At 36.8% G+C, this 15,769-nt stretch overlaps 1 protein-coding gene across 2 annotated transcripts in view; it reads right to left on the bottom strand.

The window, feature by feature from the left end:
- Positions 1–15,769, bottom strand: part of MDN1 (midasin AAA ATPase 1) — a gene marked incomplete at its 5' end in the record, with an annotated part of 103,001 nt that overhangs the window by 69,376 nt on the left and 17,856 nt on the right. For both annotated transcript variants that reach the window (XM_082047543.1, XM_082047544.1), the window contains 16 exons: positions 724–932; positions 1,299–1,477; positions 1,974–2,125; positions 2,858–2,968; positions 3,143–3,290; positions 3,941–4,054; positions 5,663–5,759; positions 7,333–7,477; positions 8,497–8,600; positions 9,993–10,204; positions 10,746–10,806; positions 10,909–11,057; positions 11,587–11,699; positions 12,726–12,821; positions 13,527–13,608; positions 14,894–15,087. In XM_082047543.1, the coding sequence (XP_081903669.1) occupies positions 724–932; positions 1,299–1,477; positions 1,974–2,125; positions 2,858–2,968; positions 3,143–3,290; positions 3,941–4,054; positions 5,663–5,759; positions 7,333–7,477; positions 8,497–8,600; positions 9,993–10,204; positions 10,746–10,806; positions 10,909–11,057; positions 11,587–11,699; positions 12,726–12,821; positions 13,527–13,608; positions 14,894–15,087 (2,166 nt within the window). The remainder of the gene's footprint in view (positions 1–723; positions 933–1,298; positions 1,478–1,973; positions 2,126–2,857; positions 2,969–3,142; positions 3,291–3,940; positions 4,055–5,662; positions 5,760–7,332; positions 7,478–8,496; positions 8,601–9,992; positions 10,205–10,745; positions 10,807–10,908; positions 11,058–11,586; positions 11,700–12,725; positions 12,822–13,526; positions 13,609–14,893; positions 15,088–15,769) is intronic.

The raw sequence follows: 15,769 nt of genomic DNA, 5'->3' as shown, positions 1-15,769 counted from the left end.
TTCACCACCTCCCATCAGCAGGAGGGTGTTCAGCCATCTGTAGGCAAGCAGGGTTTCATCATGCCCAACAGTTATTTGGAGAAACAAATACCATGCATCCCCCTCTTCTGCCTTCTCCCCACAGTTTTTATTGCTGGGCACAAGAACATGGCATGGCATATCCCTTTGGGCAGCTGGGGTCAGCTGTCCCAGCTGTGTCCTCTCCCAGCTTCTTGTGCACCCCCAGCCTACTCATTGATGGGGTAGTGCAAGAAGCGGAAAAGGCCTTGACACTGTGCAAGCACTGCTCAGCAATAGCTAAGACATCCTGTTTTGGTCACAAATCCAAAACAGCACCATACCAGTCACTATGGTGAAATTTTACTGTTCCAGCCAAAACCAGTAAAAAATGCACATCAATAGCCTAAGTCAACTCTCTCTCCAGTGCTCTTGAACAAGAAATGCTGAGTGAAATATAACATATCTGAACTCCAGCTCAGTAAAGCACTTAAATCTCAACTACTCAAAATGAATTAGAAATTTAGTATCTGCAAAATAAGCAACTAACCTAAACAGAACCCAGCTGTACTGAAAGTTGTTTCACAGCCACCTGAACTCTCTGCCTCTTGAAAGTTTCGTGTTAATTCTGTGCCACACATCAGAAACTTTTCACATCACACTTTTTGTACAACACAGATTAACTCCTTAGAGTCACAGCTACTCAAAGGAAGAGATTATACAGACCTTTCTGCCACCATAGAGTCCTGGAGGATTCTGTGTAGCAAACAGCATGAAGCGGGGGTGAGCTTTGACAACCTCCTGGGTCTCAGTAATGAACAGCTCCCTGTTATCATCCAACAAACGGTTGAGAGCCTCCAGAACATCAGTGGGAGCCAAATTAAGTTCATCTAGAACAATCCAGTAACCCTTTCTCATTGCATCTATGAGAATGCCTTGGAGGGAACAGAAAAAGTTCTAGTTAAACATCTAAATAAACAAAACTAAATCTAACAAACATGCATTCAGATACTTATAGCAACAAGCTTTCAATCAGTATAAATGCTAATCCATAGATGGAAGCAACAGTATTGTTGAAATTGTTGAATTATTTTATGCCCAATACAACAACTATGGTGAGATAAAACTGAACACTTAAGAATTCATGGAAATTCACATATGTGATTATCATTAATATGCAACTACTAACTTTATGACAGGTCATCTCTCCTTTGTAATAAAACAGACAACCAGAAAAGAAGAAAAAAAAAAAGCAGTCAAGTAAGATGGGAATTTGAACTAAATATAATATCCCCACCCACCTTCCTTAAATACCAGCTTCCCAGAGGCATCCGATGTGTAACAGCCAATATATTCCTGGATGTCAGTATGCTCATGATTGTTAATCCTTACACAATGGTTCCCAGTAGCAGCAGCCAACCAGCGAACTAAACTGGTTTTACCAACAGAGGTCTCTCCTTGAATCAGTACTGGGTGAGTCCTAAAAGGGATAAAAATAGTGGTTCAGAAGCAGAGTCATATAATTCTCATATACCAGACATGGACATTATTTGAAATTTTCATAGATCTACATTATGAAAATATATTACCAAAATATCACCACTTAGCTCACTTGGAATATCCAAGATCATACACTACCTAGGGAAACACAACTAACTTTACGCCCAAGTGCTAGCTGCTGCCCAGAAAGCTTTACGTGACAGTGTGAAATAAGCAGGCTATTCTAACTGCAAATTTCTAAAATATCATTTAAATAAAACTACGTATGGCAGTAAGGTGGTTTAAGGAGACAAGAAACATTTAGAAACTCAAGTCACTATTTAATGAAAAGTTAACCTTAAAGTAGAAGGAAAATGGACATTACTCATGCCAAACAAAGGCTAGAAAGGCACCAACACTTCAAACCCAAATAAACATCTCTAACTTAGATTTTTTTTTTTTTTTTTTTTTAAATGAAAAAGTTGTAACAGACTTACCCTGCAGACACAACTCTGGCAATGTCTTTCAGATTAAGCTTAACTGAAGGGGTTAGCACGTAAGTCTCATCTACATTAGGTTCTTTATCCCCAGCTGAAATCCAGTATCCTTCTACAAGTACAAATCTCCCTCCTTGGGGTTTGGGTATTTGCTAAGGAGACAAGACAGAAATAACAGACTATACAAATGAATTTCAATTTGCTAATGAAGACAACTCTGTAACACCAATGCAACGCTCTGTAAGAAGTCAGAAGTCATTTTAAATTAATCTCTGAGCACTCCTGCAGTAAGCATTGTCACCTTGTCACAGAATGCAACAGGAAAGTCCTAGTACTGAATTTTGAGGTACACTTCCAAGCAGGAAATGGGCTTTATCTTTTTATATTCATCCATATTTACTAATATGAAGTGGTTTACTCTGAAACAAACACCCATCTCCTACAACTGGCTTCCCCATACCACCTGCCCAGTCCCCCATGCAAACTCATGCTGGGCTCCTAGAACTAGTGAAATTCTGCGTTATCCATCAGAAACAAACACAGATGTTTGCTCTGTATCTATATGTTCTACATTCAGTCTAAAAATAAAAAGCCTGTGAAAGCTCTGCAAAAATCTGTGAAAGCATTACAGTTGGAGTTACTTTATTAAGCTGCCCACACTCCCCAATGCTGTAACTAATCAGACTTCAATATTTTTTCAAATTAACAAATAAACTATAACATATGGGCATTTCAGGCAGAAGTAAAAACTTATGAAGGAACAGTATTTTTCTTCCTTACAACATGAATAACAGGACAAATGTGGAGGAAAAAGGCAGAGAAGGCAAATCAAAATAAATTCTGCTCTGAATACCAAACAGCTCTATAGAGGCTTAGTTACCTACCTGCTTGAGAAGGCTTTTGATGTTGCCAGAGACTATGTGCTGGCAAATTAGCTTTTGAACTACTGGGTGAGAACTTCTGTCAAGCTGCGTCAGAAAACTCAAACAGAAGCCCTAAGAAGAAGAGTTATTTTCAGTGATAAAATGAATAATTATTAGGGAAAAAAAAAAAAGGTGATTAAAGCATCACTTCTGTTCAATATCATACTTCGAGGAGAAGCTTATCATTTATCCAAAAAGTCTTTGCAGTCAACATACACTGAAACAAACCCCAGCATAGGTAATCACCTCATACAGTGAGCGTGGTATGCTGCAACATGGATTAGACGCTGCAAATCTCAATGCCCTGCAAAGTGTACGGAGACTATAGTGAGGTCTGTGTCCAGTTCCATCCACCAGCTTTGCTTCTGCTTCCTTTCTCACAGATAAATAAAAGCTGCAAAAATAAAGAGTGACATCAGTTCCAGTTACTTAGTGCTGTTGCTGATCAGACCATTGCTCTAAGGAATTAAACTGATTAAACTTATCTCCAACTGTCACTTTTTCTAAAAGCTCCAGGTTAGGAAAGCCATGCCAAACTCTGCCACCTGTATAGTCACTGAAGCAAAGCAACAAACTGTTTTAGGACCATATTTTTGAGAGAGCTTGACATAAAGACTATAAACACGAAGTATTCTAAGAATATAACAGTTCTTCAGGTTAACGCAGTCAAATAATATACCTTAAACCAGGGTAACTGGTAACTTGATAAATATAAAACTTTCATTGGTAGGATCTACAAAAACAAACCCTTTCAGTCTCTCAGATGGGAAAGAGGACTGCAATGATAACGCTTTTTAACTGGTGCCACCCAAAGAAGCACTTCTGAATAAAAGAAAGTAAATCTCCTCTCCTCCTCAGAAGTATAGAAACCTTCAGAATGAAGGGGATGGATGTCTACCATCTTCCATTTCCTAAGGCTGTGCAAACTGCTGCATAGGAACCTTTACAGTGTTTCCTAAAACAGTCTAACACAGATTACAGTTACATACGTTCTTACATGTAAGCTATTCCATCAAGGATTTAAAGATATTATAATTAACTTACTTTACAATTCCTTGTACTGTATTTTTGTTCACATTCAAGCCTCTCAGATAATCCATTATAAGAACTTGCAAGTCTCCTTCATTTCTCAATTCTTCTACATAAAGTTCAGTAAACCTATAAGAATCCAGAACACTTAGAAATCTGACCACATTAAAAAAATGTTACATATGATCCTCATGGTATACATCTGAAATTTTGTAAGCAGCAGAAGACTAACTTGCCAAACTACCTATAGATAGGCTTAAGAACCAGAGTAATTTAAAATAACATATTACTAATACCTTATTTTTAAGTAACTTATCTGATTTATTTTAACTTAGTAGACTGAAAATTAACTACAGCATTGTAATTTTTTTTAATTAAAATTTTAAACAATTTGTGATAGATATCCAAACATTATGGACTGAACACTGGGGCACTGACAACAGCAGTAGTACTTTTCAAAGTGGACTCTTCTAGTTATTTCTATTTTTAAAAAATAGACACTTATAATAAAACACACATTCTAATTTTGTCATGACTAGTATATACAGGTTGTTTTCTACTTTTACAAACACACAGCTCAGCAATGATAAGATGAGAAAACTTGACGATAAGCGAAGGAAAACTAGCATCAAAACATGTACTCTGAAGTTCTAAGTATCTTTAAATATGTCAGAGTGTTCCACATTTAGTACACTACACTAACAGCTCTAGTTCATGAACTTATTTTCTAACCATTAGTTAGTCCAGTATATTTGCACTGGATGTTGAATATGAGTCTGCAGCCCTTCCATACCATGCAATACAACTGCAAATAATGGCTCAGGACACACCACAGCAAACCCAATACAACCAAGCAATATCATTTACTTCAGAGGGGTGGACATTTTTGACAAATGCAAATATAAGTTCATTTAAACTTAAGATGAATGAAGTCTCCTTTCTTCTGTATACACTCTCTTTCCTTTCACTACTAAGCAAGGAGAGCTAATAGCAATAAAGCCTTACTTTGCCACTAGTAACTGCAAATAACTAGTTACATATAGTAAGTGCATCTCTAAAGTTTTGCACCGTGTTTATGAATCTGATAAGGGACAACATGTGCAACTTTCATCATTCATGAGGGAAACTGCATCAAATACAAGCAGATCATCTTTGTACCCAGGAACAGTAAGTATGGAAGAATGGACTTGCCACAACTCCAATTTCCTGGCCACAGCTTAGGTGTTTGAAGACCACATGTCAAATACTTTGAACAGCATACATCTGCTCCACCATGCAAGCCACCTTCCTTCTAAGCAAACAAGGCTGGATATAGAGCTTTTTGCAAGGATCATCAACACTTCTGAGTTGTCAAGAGAAAGGCTGCTAAACAGACACAAAGTATTTGTCTTTATTACTCCCATCAGGAACATAAACTGCCACAGTAGCACTCCCAGGCACTGACAGCTTAATTGTAAAGAATGATAAATCCCTTGTCTCCAGTGACAACACTCTACATGACTGCTAGACCATTTGTTCATGCTCAGCAACTTTACAGAAGTATTTTCCCGATGCTATTTCATAAAAGACCTTCAACATGATGCGGAAAACACCTCTCACAGGAAGTTAATTTGAATTCAGACTTATATCCTCAGGTTTCAAAGCAGACATTCTTTACTGGGTCAAGTCATGAAGCTAGTTAAACTCTGAAACAAAGACAGTGACTAAGTATTTTGTCACAGATTTATTATTTCCTACCTGTTTCTTATTCCTGGAGGGAGATTTCTCTTTCCAACATCTGTAGCTGGATTCATGCATGCAAACAGGCGAAAATCAGGGTGACGGACAAGAGGCTCTAAAGGAAAACAGAAATTAGAGACACAAGGTTAATGGTAAACCCAGGATATTTATTATGTTAAATAAGGTACATTTCTTCTAAGCTAACTTTCTATTACTGTACTACTACATTCTCTGAAACTGCCAGGGTGAAAAGTTTTCAGAGAATAACCCCATGTAATTTCATGAGAAGTATATCTGCATCTTTACAACAGACACAGGCAAGTGAAACCAAGACATTTATGCGTGTGTAGCAGGATGTTTTAACAACACAAAATATTTCAAAAATTATATAAGCCCTAAACTTGTAGCTCCTTTTGCCTCTTTCAGAACAATGGCCAGTGTTTCCCTTTGCCAGGAAGAAAACCCAGCCTTGGAAGCTCATACAACATTTGTTTCTATCTGTAGCTCCAGAAAATAATATGCAGCAATTGCATTTTTTACCTTTAGGTCTGTACTGGGTCTGGCTGTGATGCAGTTAACTTTCTTCACACCAGCGTTTGGTTATTGCTGACCTGTGCTGGCACAGCATCAAGGCTTTCTCTTTTTCCCCACTCTGCCCTCCCTCCCCCAGTGACTTAGCTGGGAGTAAGCAAAAAGCTGAGAGAGGACACTGTTGGGACGGCTGACTCAAAATGGCCAAAGCAATATTCCCTACTACACATTATCATGCTCAGTAACAAGAACTGGGGTAAAGGAAGAAGCAGGTGGTGATTTTTGTCTTCCAAGGCGGCTGTTGCTTAGAGACTGGCTGGACTATGGTCTGCTTGTGGGAGCTGCTTAGTGACTGCCTTTGCATCACCCATTTCACATGAGTTTTCTTTTTTGCTCTTCCTATTCTCTCCCCCAATTCTCTCTGGAGGATGGTGGGGTGGGAGGAGTGAGCACCTGTATGGGTGCTTAGCTGGTGGCTGGAGACAACCCACAAGGACTTGTTAAAATGAAAGGCCTTATCCACATCCATCAAGCTGGAGAATGTATTTGCAGGATCAGTGAAAGACAATTACTACAGTACCATAGAATGTCCCAAGTTGGAAGGGACCCACAAGCATCATCGAGTCCAACTCTTGTCCCTGCATAGGACAACTCCAAAATTCATACCATGTGTCTGAGGTGTTGTTCAATTCCTTCTTCAACACTATCAGGCTTAGGGCTGTGACTACCTCCCTACCCCACTCTGGGTGAAGAACCTTTTCCTAATAGTAACAACTGAACATCATGTCCTGTGCCCTTACCTTCAACTTAACAAACAAACAAAAAAACCCCAAACAAAAACAAACAAACACCACAAAAACACACAAACACCCTCCTTGAATTGTTTTTAGAGACAGCAGTGCTTACTGAGGGCACTAGACAGACCTGCTCTTCGTAGGTTTCAAAGAAGCAAAAACTACAACAATTTCTGCATGCTGAAATCTCCTGAGCCACAATGAATTAAAACTCCAGCTTCTTGCATATAAAAAGTATGAAGTCTAGAAAGAACATTATTATCTTCTGCACACATTCATTTTAATGGTAAGTGTTCTGAACTTATTTTGAGCCATACAGGCTGGATAGCAAGATATTAGCATAAGCAAGCACAGAAACAGTACCTGTGTCTCCTCTGTCTAGTAGCACCAGCGACCCAGAAGATCCTTCCAATAAGCCACTCAGGCACTCTAAAGTCTCTGCTGCAGCCAAGTTAATCTCATCCAATAAAATCCACTCTCCTTTTTTTACTGCTTGTGCCAGAGTACCCTAAAAATGATATCAATTTGTTAATCATGTCACCAGCAGTGATATCAGCTGAAGTATCTGTATACTGGAAATACTTGTTTTGCAGTTTATGGGTCGATTAGACAAATGGCAGCTCCAGGCCTTTAAAAGCAACGGAAGATTTACTTCTCTCCCTCACCAACAGGAATTATTTTGCAAGTCACAGAAGTCAGACAGTCATCCCCACTACTAGCTACCAGATGTAACAGAATTAAGCTCTTATTTGTGCAATGCTGCCTGTCAGTGACATCCATCACTGTGTTGCATAAGCTTCACTGGTAACACTATGAGAATAAAGAAAGCTAATCTGAAGAAATCCAAACAAAGACACAAACAATATTACATTCCTCATGGAGGAATTCCTCGTCTTATTAGTTACAACTCTGCTAAAGTCAAAGGTTCCCCAACTATTCAGTCCTATTTCTAAAAAAAATGATTATATGGTCAACATTTTACACACTACACAAAATCTGAAAGCATATATTCATACTAACAGGGTGACAAGGAACAAACGTGCATAAACCATCATACTTTCCCCTAATCGTACTTAATGATATTAGAATATTACATCATGGATTTTAAGCATTTAAAAAAAAAACATCACTTCTAGATAAACATCAGAGATTCTTAATATTAAATCCCTCACAGGAAACTCTAGGCAGGAACATGTCCTACTAGAGACTGGTCAAGATGTCTTTTCTAGTCTCATACACTTGAAAAGACGATATGACACACTGCTGATATTATTTTATCATACCAGTCCTAATTCATATTATACAGCATTGAAGTAATGTGTTAGCATAAAACATTTCCCTCTGCCTCCCCCCATCTAACCACCACCTCCTTGCAGTAGCACACTTCACTCCACAGAGTTATCATGTAACAAGTTTTACTTAACAGCAAGATTCTTGCCAGGAAGTTATTTATATAATACTGATTGCAAAGTCTTTTAAATGTTCCTCCTTATTCATCCTAGCATCAAAATGCAAATCTCTAAATACCTCAACAAATGCAAACAGAAGAGCACTTTCTGTCATTTTCATCTGTTGATGAGCATGATTCAGTTTAAGACCAAATGCCTCCCACTTTTCCTTCAGTGGTGAGCCTGTAAGCAAAACAAATTTAAGCTTGTACCATCAGAACAATAGCACAAAAATGTTTAACAGCCATAGTTTAATCAAGCTGTTTCAAGCACAAAAATACAAGAGTAAGTTTGGCTGAGCAATGAAAACATTCAAGTTCTACATATGACACCTCATGAATTAACAACAACAACAAATTTTTGCTTTTTTCTCCTTTTAAAAATTTAGCTGAATACTATTGATATATGGGTACGGATAATTTGCTATTCATTCCTAGTTCAGGGAAAAAAATATTTGTGCTGTACTTGATTCCAACATGACTGCAATTCCCAGAGACACAGGCATCTCAGAAAAATAAATCCAAATTCAGAAACTTTATGACAGAACAGATTAATAATGAAGGCTTCAGTATCACTAAAAGCACTGTTGCTTATCAGTTATGACATTATTTACTATTGCACATGTTTCAGCTATTTGTTTAATGTTACAGCCTGAAGTACATGCAGCATCATGTCTTCAGTTGGTAGCTCTGCAAGTTACAGATCTCAGTTTGTCTTTATTTTGGGATTGTCAGTACTTGCAACAAGTGATCTCCAAAAATCTCTTTTTTTAAAAAAAAAAAAAAAAAAAAATTGTGGGCATTTATTTTAATACCTGGCTATTCAGAAGCATCAGTTAAAAGAAGAGGGGAGACAAGGTTCATAATTAAGTTTACTTGGCCCACGCTGAATGAAAACAACAACTTCACTTGTTCAGCAGGTCTAGAAACAGAAACCACTCCATGCCAGACAAGTAACAATACTGCCTCTGTCCCAAATGAATCATATAACAAGAAAAATGTATATTGGATATTTGGAGACAAAATTACAACAAAACAAAGTAAAGAACTAGGCAAGTCAGCATCACTGACAATGAAACCAAAACCATCACAAAGTTCCTAGCAAGTTTTTAACATCATTACTACTCTAAGAAAGCTATTACTTTGGATTTTGAGTTTTTCTTGTTGTTGTTGTTTTGGTTTGCTGTTTTTAAAATAGGATGTATTTGTGAGACCTAATGAGGTTCAAGGACTGAAAGTATGAGTGCATACACATGGAAGACTGCCACACAAAAAAATAGAACTGCTCACCAACACAGCAAACAAGTATGTGCTGAGTGGAGTTGAGATATCAAGGGCACCATAGGTCAGACAAACAAACCTTCACTCTTAGACATGGCTGACAACAGTGAGAGATTAGAAAGAAAACACTATTCAAACAGTATTTTGAATGTCTTGCTGTAGACAGAGATTGCATTTTTTGAAACCAGAAGAAGGCAACAAAGAGGGAGGAAAGATAAAAACGACCAACAAAAAAAATCATCTACTCTACACCAGTTCACCACTAATTATGTGTTTGGTCAGTCTGAACTCTTACCAGATGCATTTTCTTTTGCTTCCTTATTAATCGCAGATTTATGAATATGCTGCATTAGCTTTAGCAGATCACGCCAACGTTTCTGCCTGTAGCAGGTCTGAATGTGTCCCAAGAACGTCTGGTTTTTCTTTCTAGAAAAGGTCTGATAGAAGAGTTCTTCAAAAGACTCTCGCAGAGGTAGCCAGATCAGCTTGTTATCCACAGGCTTGTAACTGAAGAGAAGCAAAAGAATAGTTACTCATTTGTGACACAGGAACTTGCATCTGTGAACTAACAAAAAGAGTTACTGAAATAACAACACTGTGTAGGAAGGAACCGTGGTTTCCATAGTGTTTTACTCGACTAATAAGCAAAGTAAAGTTGCACATATTTAAATGTACTTTATGAGGCAATTTTATAAAGACAGGACCACCCTGATAAGTAACATTTTTACTACTACCAACCACTATGTCCAGTGAATATTATATTGTATCTACATTGAACAGCTTAGACATTTTTAGAGACACTGGGTTATGCTTTTAAACTACTTCATCACATACAGATGTACACACAATTCAGTGAAACTGCCTCTGTTCCTCAGCAAGGACAAGGTTTCTGCATGCAAACATGTTTCTTAAGATATTTATGCTACTATGAAACTGATACATGCCTAAAAACAATTCTTTCACAACACAACTATATTTGCATTAGAAAATTGTTCTGATACTGCCAGTTTGTTATGCAGAACAGACAAAACAGTAGTCAGTGACTCACCCCCCTAATAGATCTGCTGTGTCACTCTGTTGGTTCATGTTGATAACCCTCAAATGGTGTCCTTGAAACAGAAATAGAAAGCACCATCAACCTGTGGGGTTTTTCTCCTTTGCTGTTTTTTTAATTGTCTTCATGTAAGTTAAAGTCTTCACAATTGATTTACCTGTAATATGAGCAAGGTACTGAACAGTTGAGGTTTTGCCAGTTCCTGTTTCACCAACCAAAAGCACAGGCTCTCCCTTGACAACACAAACTGCAAGCTGTTCAATCAATACTGCAGATGGCCTTGTGGCAGCAAAGGTTTGTTTTGCTCTGAAAAAACAAAGGAAGCAACTCAAAACCAAGATTCATCAAGGATCTCATTTTAATCTTACCTTAATTATTTTTAGAAGAGTGGTTCAATTTAGGATTTTTTTTTAAATTATTATTAAGAAAAAAAAGGTTTGTAGAAAAAATTAGTTCCAAGATGCCCTTGTAAGATACTTACTTTTGTTAACACACAACCTAGAAAATCAGGAGTTTTTAAAGAACTTCCCGGTCAGCAGAATTTGTGTCACATACTATTAAAACAGCTGTGGACGCACATTGCTTTGAAGAAACTGTAGTTCAAAAGAAACTGAAAATCTGCACATTTTGGCTGGCAGAAGTATGATGCAGACAGCCTTTAAGATATGCAAGGTAAAGCTCCGATCACAAGAACTCATCACATTCCTTCCATTGGAGAGAGAATATACAATTTGCCTTTTTTTTTTTTTTTTTTTTTTTAAATCCTGTGACTTCCAATCTATTCTATTCCACCACAAAATATTTCAATTCACATGGAAACTACAAGATATTGTACCTTCGTACAGTGAGAGCTTGTGTTTCTTTCTTCTTGAGATGCACTCTTCCGATAGAGACTTCTTGTTCCCGTATTAGAATTTCTGGTTTATAGAGTTCACAAAAGAACTCTACCTGCAAAGGAAGCATCAAAACTTTCAATACTATAGTTGCCTACAACATCACATTAAGAACATCCATGCTATGTTACCAGTAGCACTTTGTAGCAAGCTATTTTTTCATTATTTTGTATTTTGCAGGTTTTACATACTCATCACCTAAAATACTGAAGGACTTCAGAAGTGTTACAGCCTGTAAGAACAACTTTCCATTTAATAACTTGGTTACAGGTCTATGCCATTATATTTCTACTCTGCCTACTTCTGTGGTAGTTCAACTACATAAACTTGAACCTGAGAACAGTTTAATAATAATAAACAACAACCTCCCTCCAAATAACCTTGGTGAATATCTCTGTATAAACAAGGATATTTTGCCATTGACCAAGGATAATAGATTCCCATATTGAAATAATGCAAAGGATGAAGGACAAAGAAAAGTCCATAGAAGTTTCTGTCCACCCAGCTGACAAGTTCTTCCATCTTAAAGTAGCAGAGGGAATTTTCTTTGCAGCCAAACTTCTATAGTCAGAAATAAACTAATTCATTACTTTGTCAGCTAACTCAGCCATTTATATCACACACTATTAATATATAGTTACTAGCCTCCTAGCAAAATACTTGATTTTTGAATCAATGATTACGGAACAAGTACTGAGAAAGATTATGTTTCTCTCTGATGTCTTTGTTCAAGTGATTAAAGTTCACTGTAACCACCAAAGAAAAAACACATTTTTTACTACTCTGTGCATCTAGCAGTATCATGTGCTTAGGCAACTGCACTGTTCCAGCTGTGTGATTATTCTTCTGCATGAGGAGGCCATTAGGTTCACTGGAACTTTCAGAGAAAAAAAAAAACACAGCTGAAAATATAACAGGAGAAAAACATGCATCCACCCTAAATGCTAAAAAAGTTATTAGGACAGAGAGATGGTCATAATTTTTAAGAAAATTAGAACAACACATTTAAATTCATCACTACAAAAATTGCAAGCTATAGAATACTATCAACACACATAATATTAATTATGGCTCAACATACCTTTTTCTTGGTAATGTTTAGTTTACTTCCAATAACTTTTGCCATTTTCTGTCGGCTCCCTTGGTTGGACAGCATAGCTGTGAAACAGTCCAATGCCTGTCAAACCAAAAACAAACGAACTCCATCAATGCAAATTTTATGTGATATCGTCTGACAAGCACCACCTTAATTTACATGAGACTGCATCCAATCTAGCCATGGTAAATAAAATCATTTCACTGTCCACAGATCAAATCAAACAATGGAGTTCAAAAGGATGTAATAAGAACTTCTGAACTCTGTAGTGTAGGGAGTTTCTACTGAAAGTAAAAACTTTTCCATGTCCAGTCACAGAAGCTGTTTTTACATGAATGGACCAAAATGGAAAAGGAAGTAACACACTGAGATCTCACATCTTAAAATGACCTCAGACTGATGCCCACCTGAAAAATTTCAAACCTGGAACATATATTGATGCATAGGAAAGAAGCCTCATATTAAAAGAAAAACGAAAGCTCTTAAAACTTTTACTCTTCATCCTAAGCAATCCCAGCTCATATCAGTTAAAATTATGTTGCAGCATGTTATTTGTATGACAGTAATAACTCTGGACTGGCTTTCAGCACATTACTGCAAACAACTTTCCTAGCAGTGAGGAAAGCCTCCAACAGATGGATCACAAATATTCCAACTAAAGCCCAGTTGCCTCAAATAAAACCAAATCTAAATTCTCATCTCACATTCCCAAATAGCATATTTAAAGATTTGTGAGACAATGCTAGAAATTTGGGTAAGCAATTTCTGGATCAAGTCTTACCGCACCTCCTGAAAAATATTCACTGCTGTGGTTGAAGAATTACTGTCGAAGTTGTAAGCAATCCTGCTGCACCAATTCAGTAAGTCTCTAAAAAGAAAAAAAAATATTTGGTACAATCAAACCAAAACACACAGCACCTTCTTTCATGTTCAGCTTAGGTCTTATGTCATCTTCTGGCAATTGCACATTTAGTTGCTGTGTAAGTTGTACATGGGAAGACACATATAAATAGGATGCTAATTCTAAAGAGTAGCTGAGCACACAAAGACCAACAGTGTTGGTTTCAGATACATTGCTTAGAAATACAGGGTGTTTGAAAAGGATGTACCCAATTTCAAAGCAGTATATTTAATGACAGCAGCATCTTACAATTACCTAAAAATTTACAAATGGTTTAATGACTTATGAAGTTTTAGAAACCTAGAGGTAATAATTTGAAACTCTGTGCCTTGCAGTGGTTGCAGAGATACAAGTGATTTCAAATTGGGTCCATCTTTCTGAAACACTCTGTAGGTAACATATACTCCCTTAAACCATACAGTAATTATGAAATTGAAAAAATGAAAAGTAGCAAGCTTTTTATCCAGAAATGTATAAAAAAATATTTTTTCAAGATACTGATTCCTTATCAACAACACAAACTTCTGAAAGGCAAGAAAAGGAAACACCTGATTCTAGAGAAACAAATGCTGTTTTAAAAACAGTGGCATTCTTATGCCTCACAAAAATATTAGGTACTACCCACACCTAGTATTTACTGACTAATTCACAAAGCACTACTGGCTACAGAAATTCCACAGGAGTAAATTGACATTTGGTATGAGGGGAAGAAATAACTGAACCCCAAGGTGCATTTAATCATAAAAATTCTGAAATTAATGGTACATTACAGATCTGGTTATTTTCAGTCTTCTCTAAGTTAGAATGCTTTGAGTGTCTAATACAGAATTATCTAGATAAGCAAATATATACAATTGCTGAAAACATTACCTACTAGCTATTGTGAGAACATTATACGGTACACTCTAGTCAACAGTTCTTAACAAACTGATATTTTGTGTTAAAATGAACTGAAAAGTAATCCATATGGCTTGATATCAACTCAGCACCACATATGACAAAACCTACACTTTTTCCTCAAAAAATATATAGCAAATAGGAAGCCCTAAATAATTCAGATTGATATTTTTTCAATGTACATAAACCATTATTTTAAAATTAAAAATTGATTTTTCCAGTTTTTATGACATTCCAGTTTAATTATTCAAACTTTTTTCTTAGTTTTTTTTTAAATAGTGGTAAAAGATAAACCGTTCTATCTCTGAAGCTAGCTGACTAAATTTCCTTCTCATAAATGTGGAAGAAAAGCAACCTTAGAGATAGTTCTCTTCCTTCCAGATTTGGTTTCTTATTTTCTGATCTTGATTCTGATGAATCATCTGGTGTGTTTGTGGAGCCAGAAGCACTGTTTTCTGATGCCTGATACTTATCTCCCGTAAGGTGAATGTAAATGTCTAGCAAATGATCAGTTACAAGAGCAAGGTTGGGGTATCGCCTTTGAAGAACCTGAAAACAAAACAAACACAAACCTTTAGCATCAGAAGAAAAACACCCCCCCTCCCCCCGATTTTAATAGGATACACTTCAATAGATACTCAAACTAGCAAGCTGCACAAAACTGCTCTCTTGGAATCTCTCATCTGAAGAAAATAAGTCATTGTAACATGTACGATATTGATTTGGATGCCAAAAATTAATTTTGCCAAGTCTAATTCATTTAATACGTTTGCACAAATAACAGGAAGAACAAGAGGTACATTCAGCCCTAATTAAACTCAAATCACAATCGTACAACTTCATGACTGGTAACAAAAGCTCTTATCTCCTGTCTTCTTATGACGAATTTTTTTTGAGCATTCAAGTTGTCTATTCACTGTGCTGACAAAGACACATTAAGGGACTAGTTTTTCTTCTGTAATTTCCTTTCAGCTCAGCTCTCTCTACTAGAGCTTGCCAACCAAAATTATTGCTTCCAAAAACAAGCCTTTCACAGACACAGGCCAGGAACCCTGGTCTCACCCTGCCAAACTGAGTTTAAGATAAACCTAAAGAACGCAAGTCTATTTTCAAGACAAGCGAGTGTTTTCTACCACTATCTCTTCTTCTAAGTACTACAGAATCTTGCACAATGTTAGATTTAGATGTTTTTGTGACTTGAGCTACCAAGTTACAAAAAAGAACAGAAAGA

This window comes from Streptopelia decaocto (assembly GCF_964273445.1).
Source record: "Streptopelia decaocto genome assembly, chromosome: 3".
NCBI classification, from domain to species: Eukaryota; Metazoa; Chordata; class Aves; order Columbiformes; family Columbidae; genus Streptopelia; species Streptopelia decaocto.
Note: the sequence above shows the minus strand (reverse complement) of the source record. Positions and strands in the feature narration are given on the sequence as shown.